Consider the following 15,184-nt stretch of genomic DNA (forward strand, 5'->3'; position numbering starts at 1 on the left):
GCACTTGTATCCTCTATGAGATGTCTCCTGATCAAATGAATCTCCTGGAGCTGGGCAGGCTTGTGGCAACAGCAGGTTTCTTATGTTTCTGCATTCATGACAGAAAAGGACACATAAACAGTCAGCTCCTGCGGACAGCGCGTGCTCTTCAAGGGATCCTCCGTTACTCTGAGGATTTCCCAGAGTCCTTTGCGTCTTATATTAAGCGCAGGTACACATTTGCAACAGCAGGTGGCATATGTTTCCCATTTTAGCTGGATTTAACACGCACCTATTCAACTATGTTACACACTCAAATCATGTAATTTGTAAAAACAACAGGGATGTTTTGTATACAGATTGTAAAGCCCTTCGAGGCAAATTTGTATGTGTGATGTTGGGCTATATAAAATAAACTGAATTGAATTGAATTACTTATAATTGGTCTTAAAAAAAAGTGGTGTCAGTGCATCCCTTCTCTGGAGAGGCGCCTCTGCAATGTCTGAAAAAGGCCCTGCCACAGCGGGCGGGTCAAGAGTCAAACCAGGCTATTATTTGTATTTCGATTATAAAAACAAACCTGATATGGGAGAATTTATCTTGCTTACCTACTTAATTATGTTACGCTTTTGTTGCCATTTCCTTTTCTTTATTATTAGACTTAGTGAATGTACACCCACGTGCATACTTCATACCAGTTGGTGGCGGTAATGCACCACCTATATTTTTCGCCAACCTTCCTAAAACATAGAGAAGAAGCAGAGCGATTCATGGAGCTGCAACGGTGATTTTGATGCGGCGATAGGAGGAGACTATTCCCCCAGTTCTCTGCTCTGTCCTATTGGCTCTTCGGTGCTCGTCTGTGCGCTCTCTCCCTCTTCTTTTCTGCACATAGATATTTATATATATATCTCTATATATAAGGCAGTTGTTCTGCCGCCGTCTCGTCTCCCCCATAATATGTCGTATTAACACAGCAACACCCCGCAGTAACGTTAGTCGAGTGCCTCATCCATGCATTGGAGTCCCGGGCCCCAGCGCTCCGGCTCCGGCCATGTCGGCCTGGAATACAGCGGCCGGCGGCGGTGACAGATCGGGAGGCGACCCGGCAGGTAATTTAAACACTACTTCAGATATTTACCAGTATGAATATTCACGTATATGCGCGCGGCATTGACATACATCGGAAAAGGAGAGAAGCGCAGCGGCGTGTTTACGTGTTTGGCAATCTGTGTCGTCGGTTGACCGCAACTCCGCGCTATTCCCGAAACTAGGTCAGTAGATCAGTAGAGCAAACTCGCCATCTACGCCATTGATGTAACACTACACGATGTTCATCACCTCAACTGCGTATTGTGCACAATATGACGAAGGTTACAGCTCGACTTGTCTTCAATGACAGCACGAATGACATGTTCATGTTTATATCTGGCAGGGAGACCTGTTTACCAAGTCAGAGGCGGCGTTACAGGCCATGATCATGTGTCACCGTGAATGTCTTTGGCTCTTTGACATCTCGTGCCTTACGACCCAGACTAGTTTAAACTAGCGTTAGTACTCGGTGCCTTTTAGGCCGAGCGTAAATTTATCGGTCTGACAGATTTTCTGGGCCAATTTTAAGTCCTTGTTGTCACATCGCGACTGCAACGTTACGTCTCTACTTGTCAACACATATTCAGCTGCCATTTAATGCCACTGAAATCAACAAGTCTAAGAACCAACTATATTTCACTTGTCGAAATAAACACGAGTTATCCTTGTAAACATAAATATATGGTAAACTGTGGAAGGGCCATTTATATACTTTAGGTTAACACAGGGCTCAATCTGATCAAAACTATGGCCTTAAGGTTTTTGATACTTTTCGATGACTTGTGATAACAATCAGCAACCTCAGCCATTATGCATCATTTAGACATACATGTTACATTCAATGTCACAATATCTTTCCTGCACAAAAAGGTTAAGATACTGCATTTTGCATTAAGACATTGATTATAAGCGTATTGCATGGTTGTTACAAATGTGTAAATCGAACAAAACAAAATAGGACAGTTAACTTTAATTTATTAATTGCTCAGATGGTCACTTTTTGTATACTACTGCCAGTTTATTTTAGTGGAGAAGGTTTTTTTGAAGGTCAATGTGTGTAAATGTATTGAGTTAAACTACGCTTTTTGTCAATAACATATTGTAAAACTACAAAACAAGTAAGTTAGTTTTAATAATATGGAGACTGCTGAAATACTTGACAACATATTAGCCTCAATGGGCAAAATGTTTAGTTTTCAAAGGCAAAGACCAGTTACTAAACATAAAGTTCTGGGAACTGATTACAACCCATTTTGAGTAGTGATCTTTCCTCAGAAAGGTGAATAAAGTATTTGTGCTTTCAGTAAACTTCTGGGAAACTACTGGAACATCAGCAAACAGACAAAGAAAAGCCACAAATCCTCACACTTGAGAAGCTGGAATCAATTACTGTTTGTCATTTTTGCTCAGGCGATTGGCAAATTGATTTATTGTTTTAGGATACTCCATTTCAGTAGGCTTTTAGCATGCCGTTACTCACAAAAGAAAGCTGTGAGGAAGCTTTGCTGTTAAAGTAATAAAATGGCTGCCCTTTTGAAAGCGTCTGTCAATTAGAGAAGGATTTGTAGGGTGTGCTCGTTGGAAGTGCCCAGTCAGGATGCCACAGTGGGCCTTTCAAAGGGACTATATGGAACTCGTAATCTAAAGAGGATCTTAATTAAATTTTTTATATGAGCAGTTAAACATAAATGAAATAATCATATACCATGTTAACAATATGTCAACTGAAAAGAAGAATCTAGTTGATTCTCCTCCTTGTCCATATTAAGATTGTTTTTCCATACAACATGGGTTTCTCTGCCTAACAAACACTAATTGGCATTAACTAAGCATGTAGTTAGCTGTGTGCTACAATAGCATAACTGCGTTATGGTGACTTGAGTGTTATAGAATCAAGCTATTGTGTTGGCAACCATGAAACACTGTGGACTTAGTGCGCGGATCCCAGATGTTTGTGTGTATAATTTACGTAGGATGGCTCAGCTGACCATTGCTGCATGATTATGAATACATCTGTGAATCTTTGCCTGAAAGTGCGCACACTAAGTCCCTCGTCTGATGCTTCAATATGAATACCTTGCTGGTGATGTATATAAATAAATTGCCATTTTTACATAGTAAACTATCCATCCTTTTTTTTTTGTGATGCTGTGACACATACAGTACAGCTCATGGGTTTATTCAAGTGCAGCAGATGCTCATTGATGGATTGAGTGATTGAGAAAGTTAATTAACACGTGAGAACAGGAGAGAAGGATTATGGGAGTTGTCCAGTCTTTTAGTTGCCTTCACTGTAAAGTTTAGTTTATACTCAGTGTAGTGAAGTTGGTGCGAGGTATGCGCCAGAAAATGATGTAATAACAGCTGGCATGCACCTTTTTTCTATCTCATACATATAATACTTGACTTTTTTTCTTGACAGGCCTTGTACAAAGGCAATAAAGTTGGCCATGACTATGAGATATGAGTTTACAGGTATTTACAATCCCTCCTCTGCATTGTGGACGTTGATTTATGGCTTTTTGCAGGTTACACCTAGTCTATGAGCATATCTATGGGTTACACTTGTTGTCTTTCTGATTCCTCACAGTTCATTTAGTGTGAATGACCTCTGCCATTTCTGAGAATATTGCAGCGCATAGCGTATGCGTTCTGCGCCGTCTGCAGAGGCTCGCACTGCAGTGCCAAGCACGAATATAAACAAAGCTTAAACCTGTAATCCAACAGATCTTGACAGGGGGAGGTGGATTAAAAATCAGGTTGTTGCTGATCTGTTAATGGCTATTTGGGTCACAGGGTCTGTGGAGCAGAGAAAATAGGTGCCATTGGTATTAGCTGTATTTGGTCTGTCTCGTACCATTCTCCCGAGTTTCTCTCCCTGTGATACTTCTGAGGCCACAGTCATGGCAGCTCCACATTTGATCTGAATATACACTAGAGGTACAGTAAAGGAGGCCGTAGAGCTGCAAAGTTCTTGTCTGTAGTCTCTGCACAGCTCCACCACAGCAGCTTTGACAAGCAGCAACATTCAGGCATTGACAGCATGCACGTTTTTGTAGCATAGATGGATTGTTTTGAGCTGGGCTGAGACGTAGGGCTGAAAGGATTAGTTTATTGATGGGTTAGTCGAAGGCTTTTCATTTATGAGTCAAGGAGGGTTAAGTGTATATAAGTTTCCATTGCAGCTGAGAGGACAGCAGCTGACTTCTTTAATTCAAACTCCATCAGTAAAATCCGCTGCTATGTCACACAAGTGAAAGTCTCTGCATTACTCAATAATCAAATTGATTGTAAAAGATCTTTATTAATGAAAACTAAAAATATATGTTGGTTGCAGTCAAAAACAATCGGCCACAACTCCTTCCGCCATCAATGCTCCAATAGTCACTGATTCCACCTTTTTGTGTGTGTGTGTGTGTGTGTGTGTGTGTGTGTGTGTGTGTGTGTGTGTGTGTGTGTGTTATTCTACATTCAGCAATTCAGATGATGGGGTTTGCTTCAGCCAAGTTAGCTATTAGGAGCAACACCAGTTGATAACACATTACAGCGGTAGTTTGCACATACATCACAGGCACTCCTGTAACTTTCACCTGCAAAAAGAAATTGCAGTGATGAACTTAACCACACCTCTTTTGCAGTGAAACCTGATGTTGCACAGCTATACCAGAACAACCAGTTATGTCCATGGACTTACACAGAGGCTGATCATGTGTGCTTGGGCTCAATAAGTTGATGGGTGCTTTGATGGTAGTTATAAGGCGTAAGGAGTGTTACATATTTACTTGCAAGGCTGTGAAATGAAATGAATCAATCAAATGAAATCAAGTCCTGCAGCTCATTGTGTCTTGTGTGTTTCAGGAGAGGTGCTGGTTAAAGAAAACCAAAGTGGCTCTGTTCCTTTGCCCAGCGTGATGACCCCATCCTCAGCTGTTGGCATGTCCTTCAGCATGGAGATACCTCGGAAGCGCAAGGGCAGCATGGACAACCAGTGAGTAGTGTGATTGCTTTTATTTGAATGACAGAAAACCTCTTGAATCGGGTGACCTAAATTGTTGCAAGTTGCTATTGATGCATTTTCTTCCTAGGGATACAAAATCTGTTTCAATGGATATGGAAGATATGGAAGATATGGAAGATGAGCAAAATGGGTACTGTGTGCTAATTTTGGGCTGATCTGTTTATTGAGGACTTTTCTTTATTTGCATATTGCTGCTTTGCATAAATACCTTTCAACATTTCTACAGATCAGATGGAGAGGACCGACATCTCAAAATGAAATGCTTCAGGTCGGTTAAATTTGACACCATCATATTTATAACCTACAATCCTATTTTCTTGTAATATTATCATTCATCTTAAAATATTATATATTTATATTCAATTCAATTCAATTCAGTTTATTTTGTATAGCCCAACATCACAAATACAAGTTTGCCTCGGAGGGCTTTACAATCTGTACACATGACATCCCTGCCCCGGGACCTCACATCGGATCAGGAAAAACTCCCCCAATAAAGATAGTAAAAACCCTTTCACAGGGAAAAAAAGGGGAAGAAACCTGAGGGAGAGCAACAGAGGAGGATCCCTCTCCCCGGATGGACAGAAGCAATAGATGTCATGTGGCCAGAATGAATAACGTAACGGAGTTACAGCACATTCAATGAATGTGACAGAAATGATTCATATAATGAGTAGTATGCATGGTCCATGATCCAGATAGCCACGACCCATTAAGCAGAAGGAGGTAGATAATCTCTCTATGCTATATAATATGCTATATTTCACAGGTTAAGATGGTCTGTAAACTGAAAGGAGAAAACTCCTTTTAATTGTGTGAATTATTTCTTATTTAATGTCTCTGCAGAGAACCGCATAGCCAAATTGAGAAGAGGAGACGGGACAAAATGAACAATCTCATTGACAAACTCTCAGCCATGATCCCTTCTTGTAACCCCTTGTCCCGTAAAGTGGACAAACTCACTGTGCTCAGAATGGCTGTGCAGCACCTCAAATCTCTCAAAGGTACCATTTTAACAAGAACATTCGCCACGTTTTGTGTGGATAATAAATGTAGGTTATTGTAAAATAATGAATTCCCCTGTGCGTACTATATTCACCTTATGCTGCCCCGCACATTGTTTCTCTTGCATTTGTGTTTGTTCTTCCAGTTGGCCGCTTATAGCGGTTTAGACAATGTTGATATTTGGCAACATTCAGCAGCTGCAAAGTGGCAATCAGATGGTTTTACAGTACCACATCCAGCAGCGACTAGGAAGATGACACAGGAAAAGGGCCTGAAATCATGTTTTATTACTTCGCTGTGTCTCTTGGTGTAGATGCGAGCAGCCTTCCTCCGGCTGAATATCTGACTCAGCCAAAACACTGTCAAATGTTGACCATTTCAGACTAAATCGGCTTTTCCACTCCAGTTCGTTTACAGTAACACCGAGATCAAAAAGTGTCCGATGGTATGTCTCTCATCATATCATCATATATCGATCCCTGCAGTGGAATTCAGCTCCTGTTCCAACGGCATATGCCATTTTCTAACAGCAGGTGGAAGTCCACTGTCAGATAGGTGCACCAGTACCGCCTCCTGATGCATATGCAAATGTGCACCAGGAGGCATACATATGTATGTGTGTACATACTGTACATACATATATATGTGTGTACATGCATACATATGTAAGCGTTGTGTATAAGACGAGGGCGGTGTGTCAGCGCTGCTCCACTGTTGTAGGTTCATGAATGTGAGCAGAAACACTCGCCTCTGCAGTGAATCACACACAGCCTGTCAGACACTAGTGGCTCGGTTAGTCCGTTTACAAACATAATATGGCAATCACGTTGTCGTTTTGCTTATTATGGATGCCGTATGAGTCAGATTTAGTGCCGTGACGTCAGCACAGGTTGCTCATCTTGGCAACTTTTTAATTTGCCAAAACATGTCATAATGACAGATGCCGATTTCGCTAGTTTGCATGAAATACAACCAGTTGAAGCTCTTACAGCTGATAACTCTATTTGGAGGACAATTTGAAAGTCAATTTGATAATAATCCCTCACTGAGCAGGAAAACTATAGCAAGTATGGCAGGTTCAAGTTGATTGAGGAAGTGTGTCTGTAAACAGTGTCTGACAGTTTGGGTAAGCATTCATTATTTGCCTTCACACATAAGCTTAGCAAGTTAATTAGCATGTGAGAACAGGAGAGGAGGATTATGGGAGTTGTCCAGTCTTTTAGTTGCCCTCCCTTCTGACATGTTTTTAGCAATTTCATAATGTTTCTGAATCTCAACAGTCGATTTAGTGAGCTCTATGTTGTTAACGATTGCGTTGATAATGATATCTATGTTGAAATAAACTCATAGCTAATGCCTAACTCTTAAATAGTAATCTTACATTGGACTGGCCGTGTAACAATGTTTTCCATGTTTTCAGGTTCATCCAGTTCTTTTTCTGAAGCCAGCTGCAAGCCGTCATTTCTCCCCAACGAGGAGCTCAAACACCTCGTCCTCAGGGTAAACAACTCCTCTGCTTTCCTGAGGGTCCTGCTCGTCTAATAAGGATATTGATAGCTAGAGATTATCAAAATTCTTAACATGCATTTCATTTTTAGTTTTAATAACTGTCTACTTTTTTAATTTGATGCGCTGATTTTTTATGATAATCATTTTATATTATTCTGTTTAGTTTAAAAACTATATTAAACACAACTAAATATATAAATAGAACAAAAATGTATGCACAATTGCCTCGTACATTTGTCTTGACATCACATTGGATCACATTATTTTCCCATATTTTTTGTTGTGCAGGCTGCAGATGGGTTCCTGTTTGTCGTGGGCTGTGATCGTGGGAAAATAGTTTTTGCCTCAGAGTCCGTCACGAAGATATTAAATTATAGTCGGGTAACATTTTTACATTTGTTTCTGTATCAGCAACATCTTTGTTCGTGTAATAACCCGGACACACCAGATGGATTGTGTTGTCGCGGCACAACCTTTAACAAACTAGAAGCCACCAGGGTTGTTATCATAAACTAATATCACCAGCACGTGCATGCACCTGAAGCGCCACATCTAGCATTGTGTGAAAATAATCCACTGCAGACACGCCTGACTCCTGATGATGAAAAAGCTAAGTATTTGGGCACGAGAGCACAGTATATAGACCATATTTTTGATTAATTGAGGACATCATATGCTTCCTTAAGTATCTGGTTGTCAATCAATCAAATATTTTGTTAAATTATTGTATTTACCAGCAGAAACTACATTACATGCAGAATTGTTTTGACAATTCTTTTCATCAGCCCTGGGCGCCATATTTAGGGCTGTTTGTTCTTCCTACAGGTGGAGCTGATTGGACAGAGCCTGTTTGATTACATACACCCAAAGGACATGGAAAAAGTGAAGGAGCAGCTGTCAGCTTCTGAATTATACCCTCGTGAACGCCTGATAGATGCTAAAAGTAAAGGAATGATTTCTGTTGTCTGTTCATAGTTTTGTGTGTGTGTGTGTGTGTGTGTGTGTGTGTGTGTGTGTGTGTGAGAGAATGAGTGAGAGTGAGAGAGAGTGAGAGAGTGAGAGAGAGAGAGAGCATGTAACATTCCTGTCATGTCTTCAGCGGGCTTGCAGGTCCAGGCTGACCTCCCGGTCGGTGCAGCGCGGCTGTGTTCAGGTGCACGCCGCTCATTCTTCTGCCGCATGAAGTACAACAACATTTCTGTCAAAGTGGAAGAGAAGGAATTCCCAGCAAGCACCTCCAAAAAGAAAGGTGGGGAAAATATCCTGTGGTTTATCCAGCAGATCACTTTGGTACAGTCAATGTATTTGGTTTTATGTATATCTGCTAATATGATATTCAACATTCACGAGAAGTATTAGTGTAAAGCAGACGTGTTCAAACTGTGAGGCAGAGGTTTAGTCAAAAATCCGACGATTCCTCAGCCATCAGTCACTCGGATCAAATCCTTTAAACACTTTGCGATTCCATAGACAACAGAGAAAAATATGCTCTTTGGCTCCTGAACTTACATGAGCATCATCATGTTTTTAAGTGATCTTCAGTATCAAAGTAGTTCACAGATTGCAAAAGTGAGCTGCTTATTCAGGATACTTTTAATGAGGCCAATTTGCCGAAATATGAACAAATACGGTGACTCCCACAATCCATGGCAACATTATATTTTCTTTTAAGATCTTCCAAAGCATTATGGGAACTGTAGTTACAAAACCTAGAGTTGTTTTCCCCTTCATAGAAGTAAGACAAAGACATTAGAGGAATGAAACAATCTGAATATTTCTATGGCTCAAAATGTCAAAGTTGTCTTGATTTTGTCTGAAAGAGGGCAAACAGTGAAAACCCTGGTTTAAGTTTTGTTTATATATATATATATATATATATATATATATATATATATATATATGTTGTGATTTGTATCTGCATGTGACAACAGAGTCGCAGAAGTACTGCACGGTCCACTGCACAGGCTACATGCGCAGCTGGCCCACCAGTCAGTTGGGAGCAGAGGGGGAGGGCGAGGCAGACAAGCAGGACAGCTCCCACTTCAGCTGCCTGGTGGCGGTGGGACGCGTCCACTGCCACTCATCTCCCCAGGTTAATGGAGAATTCAGCATTAAACCCACGGAGTTCTTCACACGTTGTGCCATGGATGGCAAATTCACCTTCGTCGATCAAAGGTCAAATTTAATTTCAATTACGGGGTTGTATTGTCTTGGTGCACAGCTTTGATAACATGTACAATTATTGAGACATTTCAAATATAGTGATTCTAGATAATACAATGGTTGTTTTAAAGTATTTCATACAAGCATGAAATGCTTGAATGCTCTTTTAACACTTATATTTATATTTCCTCCTGCAGAGCCACAACCATTCTTGGTTATCTTCCTCAAGAATTGCTCGGGACATCATGCTATGAGTACTTCCATCAAGATGATTTACCGCATTTAGCTGACAGGCATCGAAAAGGCAAATAACACTTCATTGACTTACATACCATTTATCTTTTTTGTAATTGCCTTGGATCCTTTATTATTATTTTTTTAAATGTCTGCCAAGATGACACCTACATTCTTCAATTATCTCGGTCTATTTAGGTTAAATTAGAATTCACAATTCAGCGGATGTGTTGATGCAGAGGAAAATCACTTATTGAATTTTTGCACATCTGATGTCCAGCTGGTCCTTTTGCTTTTGGTGTTCTCTGCCTGAAGCAGATCATACAGATGCTTTACTTTCTGTTTAGTCCTCTAACTCGTCCTCTCATTGTTTTCTTCACAGTGCTGCGGAGTAAAGACAAAATAGAAACAAACTGCTACAAGTTCAAAACAAAATATGGCTCTTTTGTCACTTTGCAAAGTCAGTGGTTTAGTTTTGTGAATCCATGGACCAAAGAAGTAGAATACATAGTTTCAACTAACACGGTTATATCGTGAGTATATGTGTCAGTCCCTTTGTGCGTTACGTATATATCTTTGTACCCAAGATAGATAAATTGTATATATATCGGTACTTCATCGTTTTTTCTGTCCCACAACAAGGAGCGATCACAGTCGAACCAGTCAATCAGGAAACAAGTCTGAACAGTCGAGCAATTGCAAGACTTCTGACGGTGAGTTAAAATGAAGAAAGACAATAAAGATCTTTTGCCCTGTAATAGTTGAAAATACAGACGGATGGTGAAGCCATTGCACACTGTAAAGCATCTGTTCATTTTACTCTTCACTGTCTTTTCTGCAGAAGATGGCAAGAAGTCCCCGCCAGTTATACCAGGCATCTCCACCACATCTGGAACAATGATTTATGCTGGAAGCATTGGGACCCAGATTGCCAATGAACTGCTGGATTACAACAGGTGTGGCCTCACAAGAGAGCAAGTCCTCTTTACTTTTTGTAACAGTGATAGAGATAAGTACATCTGATTGACAATTGCTATGCTTAGAAGTTGTTGACAATGTTACTTCTGTTACTACTGCAGTTTTTAAGTTGATCTGTGTCCGTGTTTCTTCAGGATGAACTCCTCTCCTTCCAGTGGTAGCGTCAGCCCGTTCAGTCTACCACACGATAAGTGTCCGCAAACTCACAATCAAATCAGCAAAAATGTAATTTGCATGCACAAGCATATCTCAATCATTTGTGCTTCTGTCTCAAATGCTTTTGTATTCAGTGTGAGTGTAAATTATAAAATAAAAAAACAATATATTTCTAGGTGTAGGGGTTTAGGCCTACATTAGAGTATACTTTGGGCAGTACCTACTTGGTGGATATCCACCTGTGTTCAAGTTCAGTCAAACAACTGAAGTTGAAATGACACCAAATCAATGGGAACATTATTGCTGTTGCCCCATTTATTTTTGCAAAATGCAATAGAAATGCAGTACCTCTCACTACTTCAATAAGGTGTTAATTATATCGGGGGGGAAATCATTTTGCAAATACAATCTTTTTCCCCTCCAATGATTTATTCACTGTTCATTTACCAAGCAGAAAAACATGTTTCAAATTGGTATTCTGGCTAAAGAGGCTCTGTCAGGTGTTGGTGTTTAAACATCTCACAGTAATGGCAAAAGATTTCCTTAGAAAAACCATAAAGTAATACAATCTGCTGTATGTACTGGGAAATGATAATGAATATCCTCCAAAAGTTTGAAGGCATAATTGAGCCTGCACAGAATACATTTTTTTCCTCTTTTTTTACATCATGACTTAAGTCCTGCCGTGTTCCTGCTCGGGCTATAATTTGTTCCTCTTTTGGTCGTGAGGTGCCAAATGGAGAGGCAACAGATATGGAGATTCCAGGAAAGTCCAGCTCAGAGGATGAGCCCCAGGGAGCTGCATGCTCAGGGACAGAATCGCTCATAGGTACTCTCGCTGCTCCTCTTTGTGACCTTATTTATACATTTGATATAGGATCATATTTAGTTATCTCCTCTTATGAATCCATACATTTCTTCTTTTCTTTCACTTCTTTCCGATCTCACCTCAGAAGAGAACACCCAGCTGGATTTGGACAGCGTGGTCGGACCGGGCCTTAGTAGCCTGAGCAATGACGAAGCAGCCATGGCAGTGATCATGAGCCTCCTGGAGACGGACACAAACTTGGGCGAGCCTGTGGACTTCGAAGAGATGCACTGGTCTTTATAGAATGCTCTTACAGTGTGACGCTGTAGCCCTGCAAGAAAAACTTGAGGACATCATTTTTGTGATGAGAACTACTTAAATGCTTTTCTCTCAGACAGCGTTCCTTTTTAATTGATTCGTAACCTTTTTCCACCTACGCTGTGCAGTCTCCGTGTGGCTGCTCTAACAGGGATCGGCAGCAACAAGAGACACCTCGTTGTCAGAAGGAGGATGTGCCTCTAAAGCCTTACAGCGGTTTGCCTGCCCTGAAACGCTGTTCTTCACTGCTCTCCTCACATTTACTCTCATCCTCTGTTTAACTGAGGAGGCCTCACAAGGTTGAAGAACCCATGAACACAAATGACAGTGGCATGATGGCTCGGGACTCTCTCCTCCACCTACAATTGAGCGGGTTAGGAGTGATGATGCAAAAAAAAAGAATTGCACTGAATCGATTCAATGTTTGTTTTTTTAAAGGTTGTCTTTTGATTATACTATATTGTTTAATTCAAATGTGAGGAAGACCCCTTCACAACCTGGCCCATCTGTGTTGCCCCTCAGGATCCACGCTGTTGTTAGGCCACAGCTGGTAGACCACAGCAGACCACACTTCCATAACCTCTAACTTTGAGTCACCGAATGATGCGCCGCTCAGAGATTTCCTCTTGTCAGTATCTGAACATTCTCCGTGAAAACAATCCAGCAACCTCCTATCTTGTACACTGACTTGAAAAAACTGTATGTGTGGTTTTGGTATGATTACAAACACCATGTCTTCAAACTATATCTGTCTTGAAGGCATAGTTTGTGTGGAAAAAATATTTTAGTATGTACCCTTGTATAGACATTAAACCCTCAATGTTGGCTGCCCTTCATTGGATTTTTCCTAACTCTAAACATGAAATATTTATTGGCAGAGATAATCCACCTACATACATTTGTCAGAGAGCAGCCAGTTTTGATGGTTGAACATTCATGAATCAATATAGCTTTCTGGGCATGACAGTACTACTTCCTTCCACAATTGTGAAATTGTATCAATACATGTTTGAGGTTGATCGCTGAGTCTGATGGTAGAAGTGTTAACTCAGGAAATTATGGAAACAGAGAGAGTAACTAGCAGTATTTTATCCTCCAGTTTAAAGAGTCTGTACTTTTACCTGTGCGTCCATGTTCTTACACTTATTGTCAGCTTTCAGGTAAGCCATAACTTTAGCCTTTTCTCATTTTTTTGATACTACGCACTGACAATTTAAAAAAAATATGGTCATTTTAATTTGCTTGTCAAAGACACACAATTTTTTCCTGCATACATTTATAAAGGGATTATGTTATGCTGAGCTTTCATTCCATAAATTCAAAATGTTAAGGTATGTTCCTTTCTAACTCATGTAATTGTCACTCCTATATCATGCATGACTCAAAAACTCTTGAAGCTAGATGATTATATGCTACTTGAAATATGACATTTGGTGAGAACTTGGATGAGTCACTAAGTTGTGTGGATCCCTTTTGCAATTTACCTCATGTTGAATTTCCTTTTGCTCATTTTTACAATTGCAAATCTTGGATTTTACTAACAAAATATTGACAGTCATCATGTCATCATGTCATTAATACATCAGTATCATGTGGGACCCAGATGGCTTTACGGGTAAATATATAAGGTACACATGTAGAATTATCCAAATATGTCAAATTATTGTCACGTCAGCCTTGCTGATGCCAAATAATACAAACATGATATACATAGTTTCAGTTCAAGAAAATTATTGTTTTGGCTACAATGATTTGATTATGGGCTTGTTTGATACCTTTGTGACTGTTTTGTTATATTTATCACAATTTAGAACCACCTCATGAGGACTGTTGAGGCTTTTCCAGCAAGAACTCTTGAAGACACTGTTGTGAATCAACGAAAACTGTGTTCTTTTATCTAATGCTTGAATAATGAGCCAGTGGATGGACCAGCTGAGCTCACAAGGACCCTCCTGCCTGTGTCCGAAGTGCCTTTGGACATGTCTGCTCGGACACTCGATAAACCCATGTTGCTTATGGAGACTGCCTTGAGCCTGGCAACCGAAAGGAGGGCTAAAATGTATCATTGGATTGACTTGACGCATACTGTGCACATCATGGAAGAAGGAGAAGCCTGTTCACAGATAAAAACAGGAATTGTGTCGTACATGTCAGCACTCACTCACAACCTAACCAAACAAGCAGAGCTACGGAGTCGTGCCATAGACACAGGCTGGTCTTTTTAAAGGCAACAAGTCCATTTTGTATTGTTATTTTTCTTGATCAATCATTGTACTCTTGTAGCTGTAATTTCCCCCTGAAATCTAAAACATTGCTTCCACTTCAGCTTAATTGGTGGTGACTGAGTGATAAACCTTGCTGAGAGGTCACATGTTCCTTTCTGTTTCTGTTTGAAATACAACAGTAGAGTTTTTAAGGATGGGAACGTTATGTTTTGATTTGATGCCCGGCTTTCTTACTAGTTGCATGACGCTTTTGAACAATTTATTATTAGTTGTATCACTAGACCTGGAAAGTTGAAACAGACTGATGACACAGGCAGCTATCGCTGCACAGTAAGATTGACATTAATCTTGTATTGGGCTGTTGACAGCTTGTTACTGCCTCCAGTGTACCACTTCCTGCCACTCTATAAGTTCATTCTTGTTTAATTTTTATGCCCCAGAGAAAGCTTTACTGTATATGTATATTGCTGCTATTCTGTCAACATGTCTGGACTATCTTGTTATTATGTTGTTAATAAATATTAGTTTACCAAACCATCAACAGGAACGTGGGACATATTTTTAGATACATTTGGATTGAACAGACAGCACGCTTGGTGAGTAGCCTCTCTTAATCGAGAATCAGCAGCCTGCTTTATGAGTAATCACATTTGCCTTATACTGAACCTACTTACAACCTTCCTTTATGTTCCCCCCTGA

The 15,184-nt window shown here is 40.3% G+C and overlaps 1 protein-coding gene across 1 annotated transcript; it reads left to right on the top strand.

Annotated features, from left to right (window-relative positions):
- Positions 1-1,033: 1,033 nt before the first annotated feature.
- Positions 1,034-15,026, top strand: bmal2 (basic helix-loop-helix ARNT like 2; the record flags this gene model as incomplete). Its single annotated transcript, XM_079224147.1, has 17 exons — positions 1,034-1,091; positions 4,930-5,059; positions 5,157-5,219; positions 5,316-5,357; positions 5,936-6,093; positions 7,515-7,594; positions 7,892-7,984; positions 8,429-8,546; positions 8,703-8,852; positions 9,535-9,778; positions 9,964-10,070; positions 10,383-10,533; positions 10,643-10,713; positions 10,842-10,956; positions 11,113-11,203; positions 11,864-11,963; positions 12,088-15,026. The coding sequence occupies 17 exons, from the start codon at positions 1,034-1,036 to the stop codon at positions 12,243-12,245; spliced, it is 1,929 nt and encodes a 642-aa protein (XP_079080273.1). The 3' UTR covers positions 12,246-15,026.
- Positions 15,027-15,184: the final 158 nt, after the last annotated feature.

The sequence above is a fragment of the Taurulus bubalis genome (genome assembly GCF_910589615.1).
Source record: "Taurulus bubalis genome assembly, chromosome: 9".
NCBI classification, from domain to species: Eukaryota; Metazoa; Chordata; class Actinopteri; order Perciformes; family Cottidae; genus Taurulus; species Taurulus bubalis.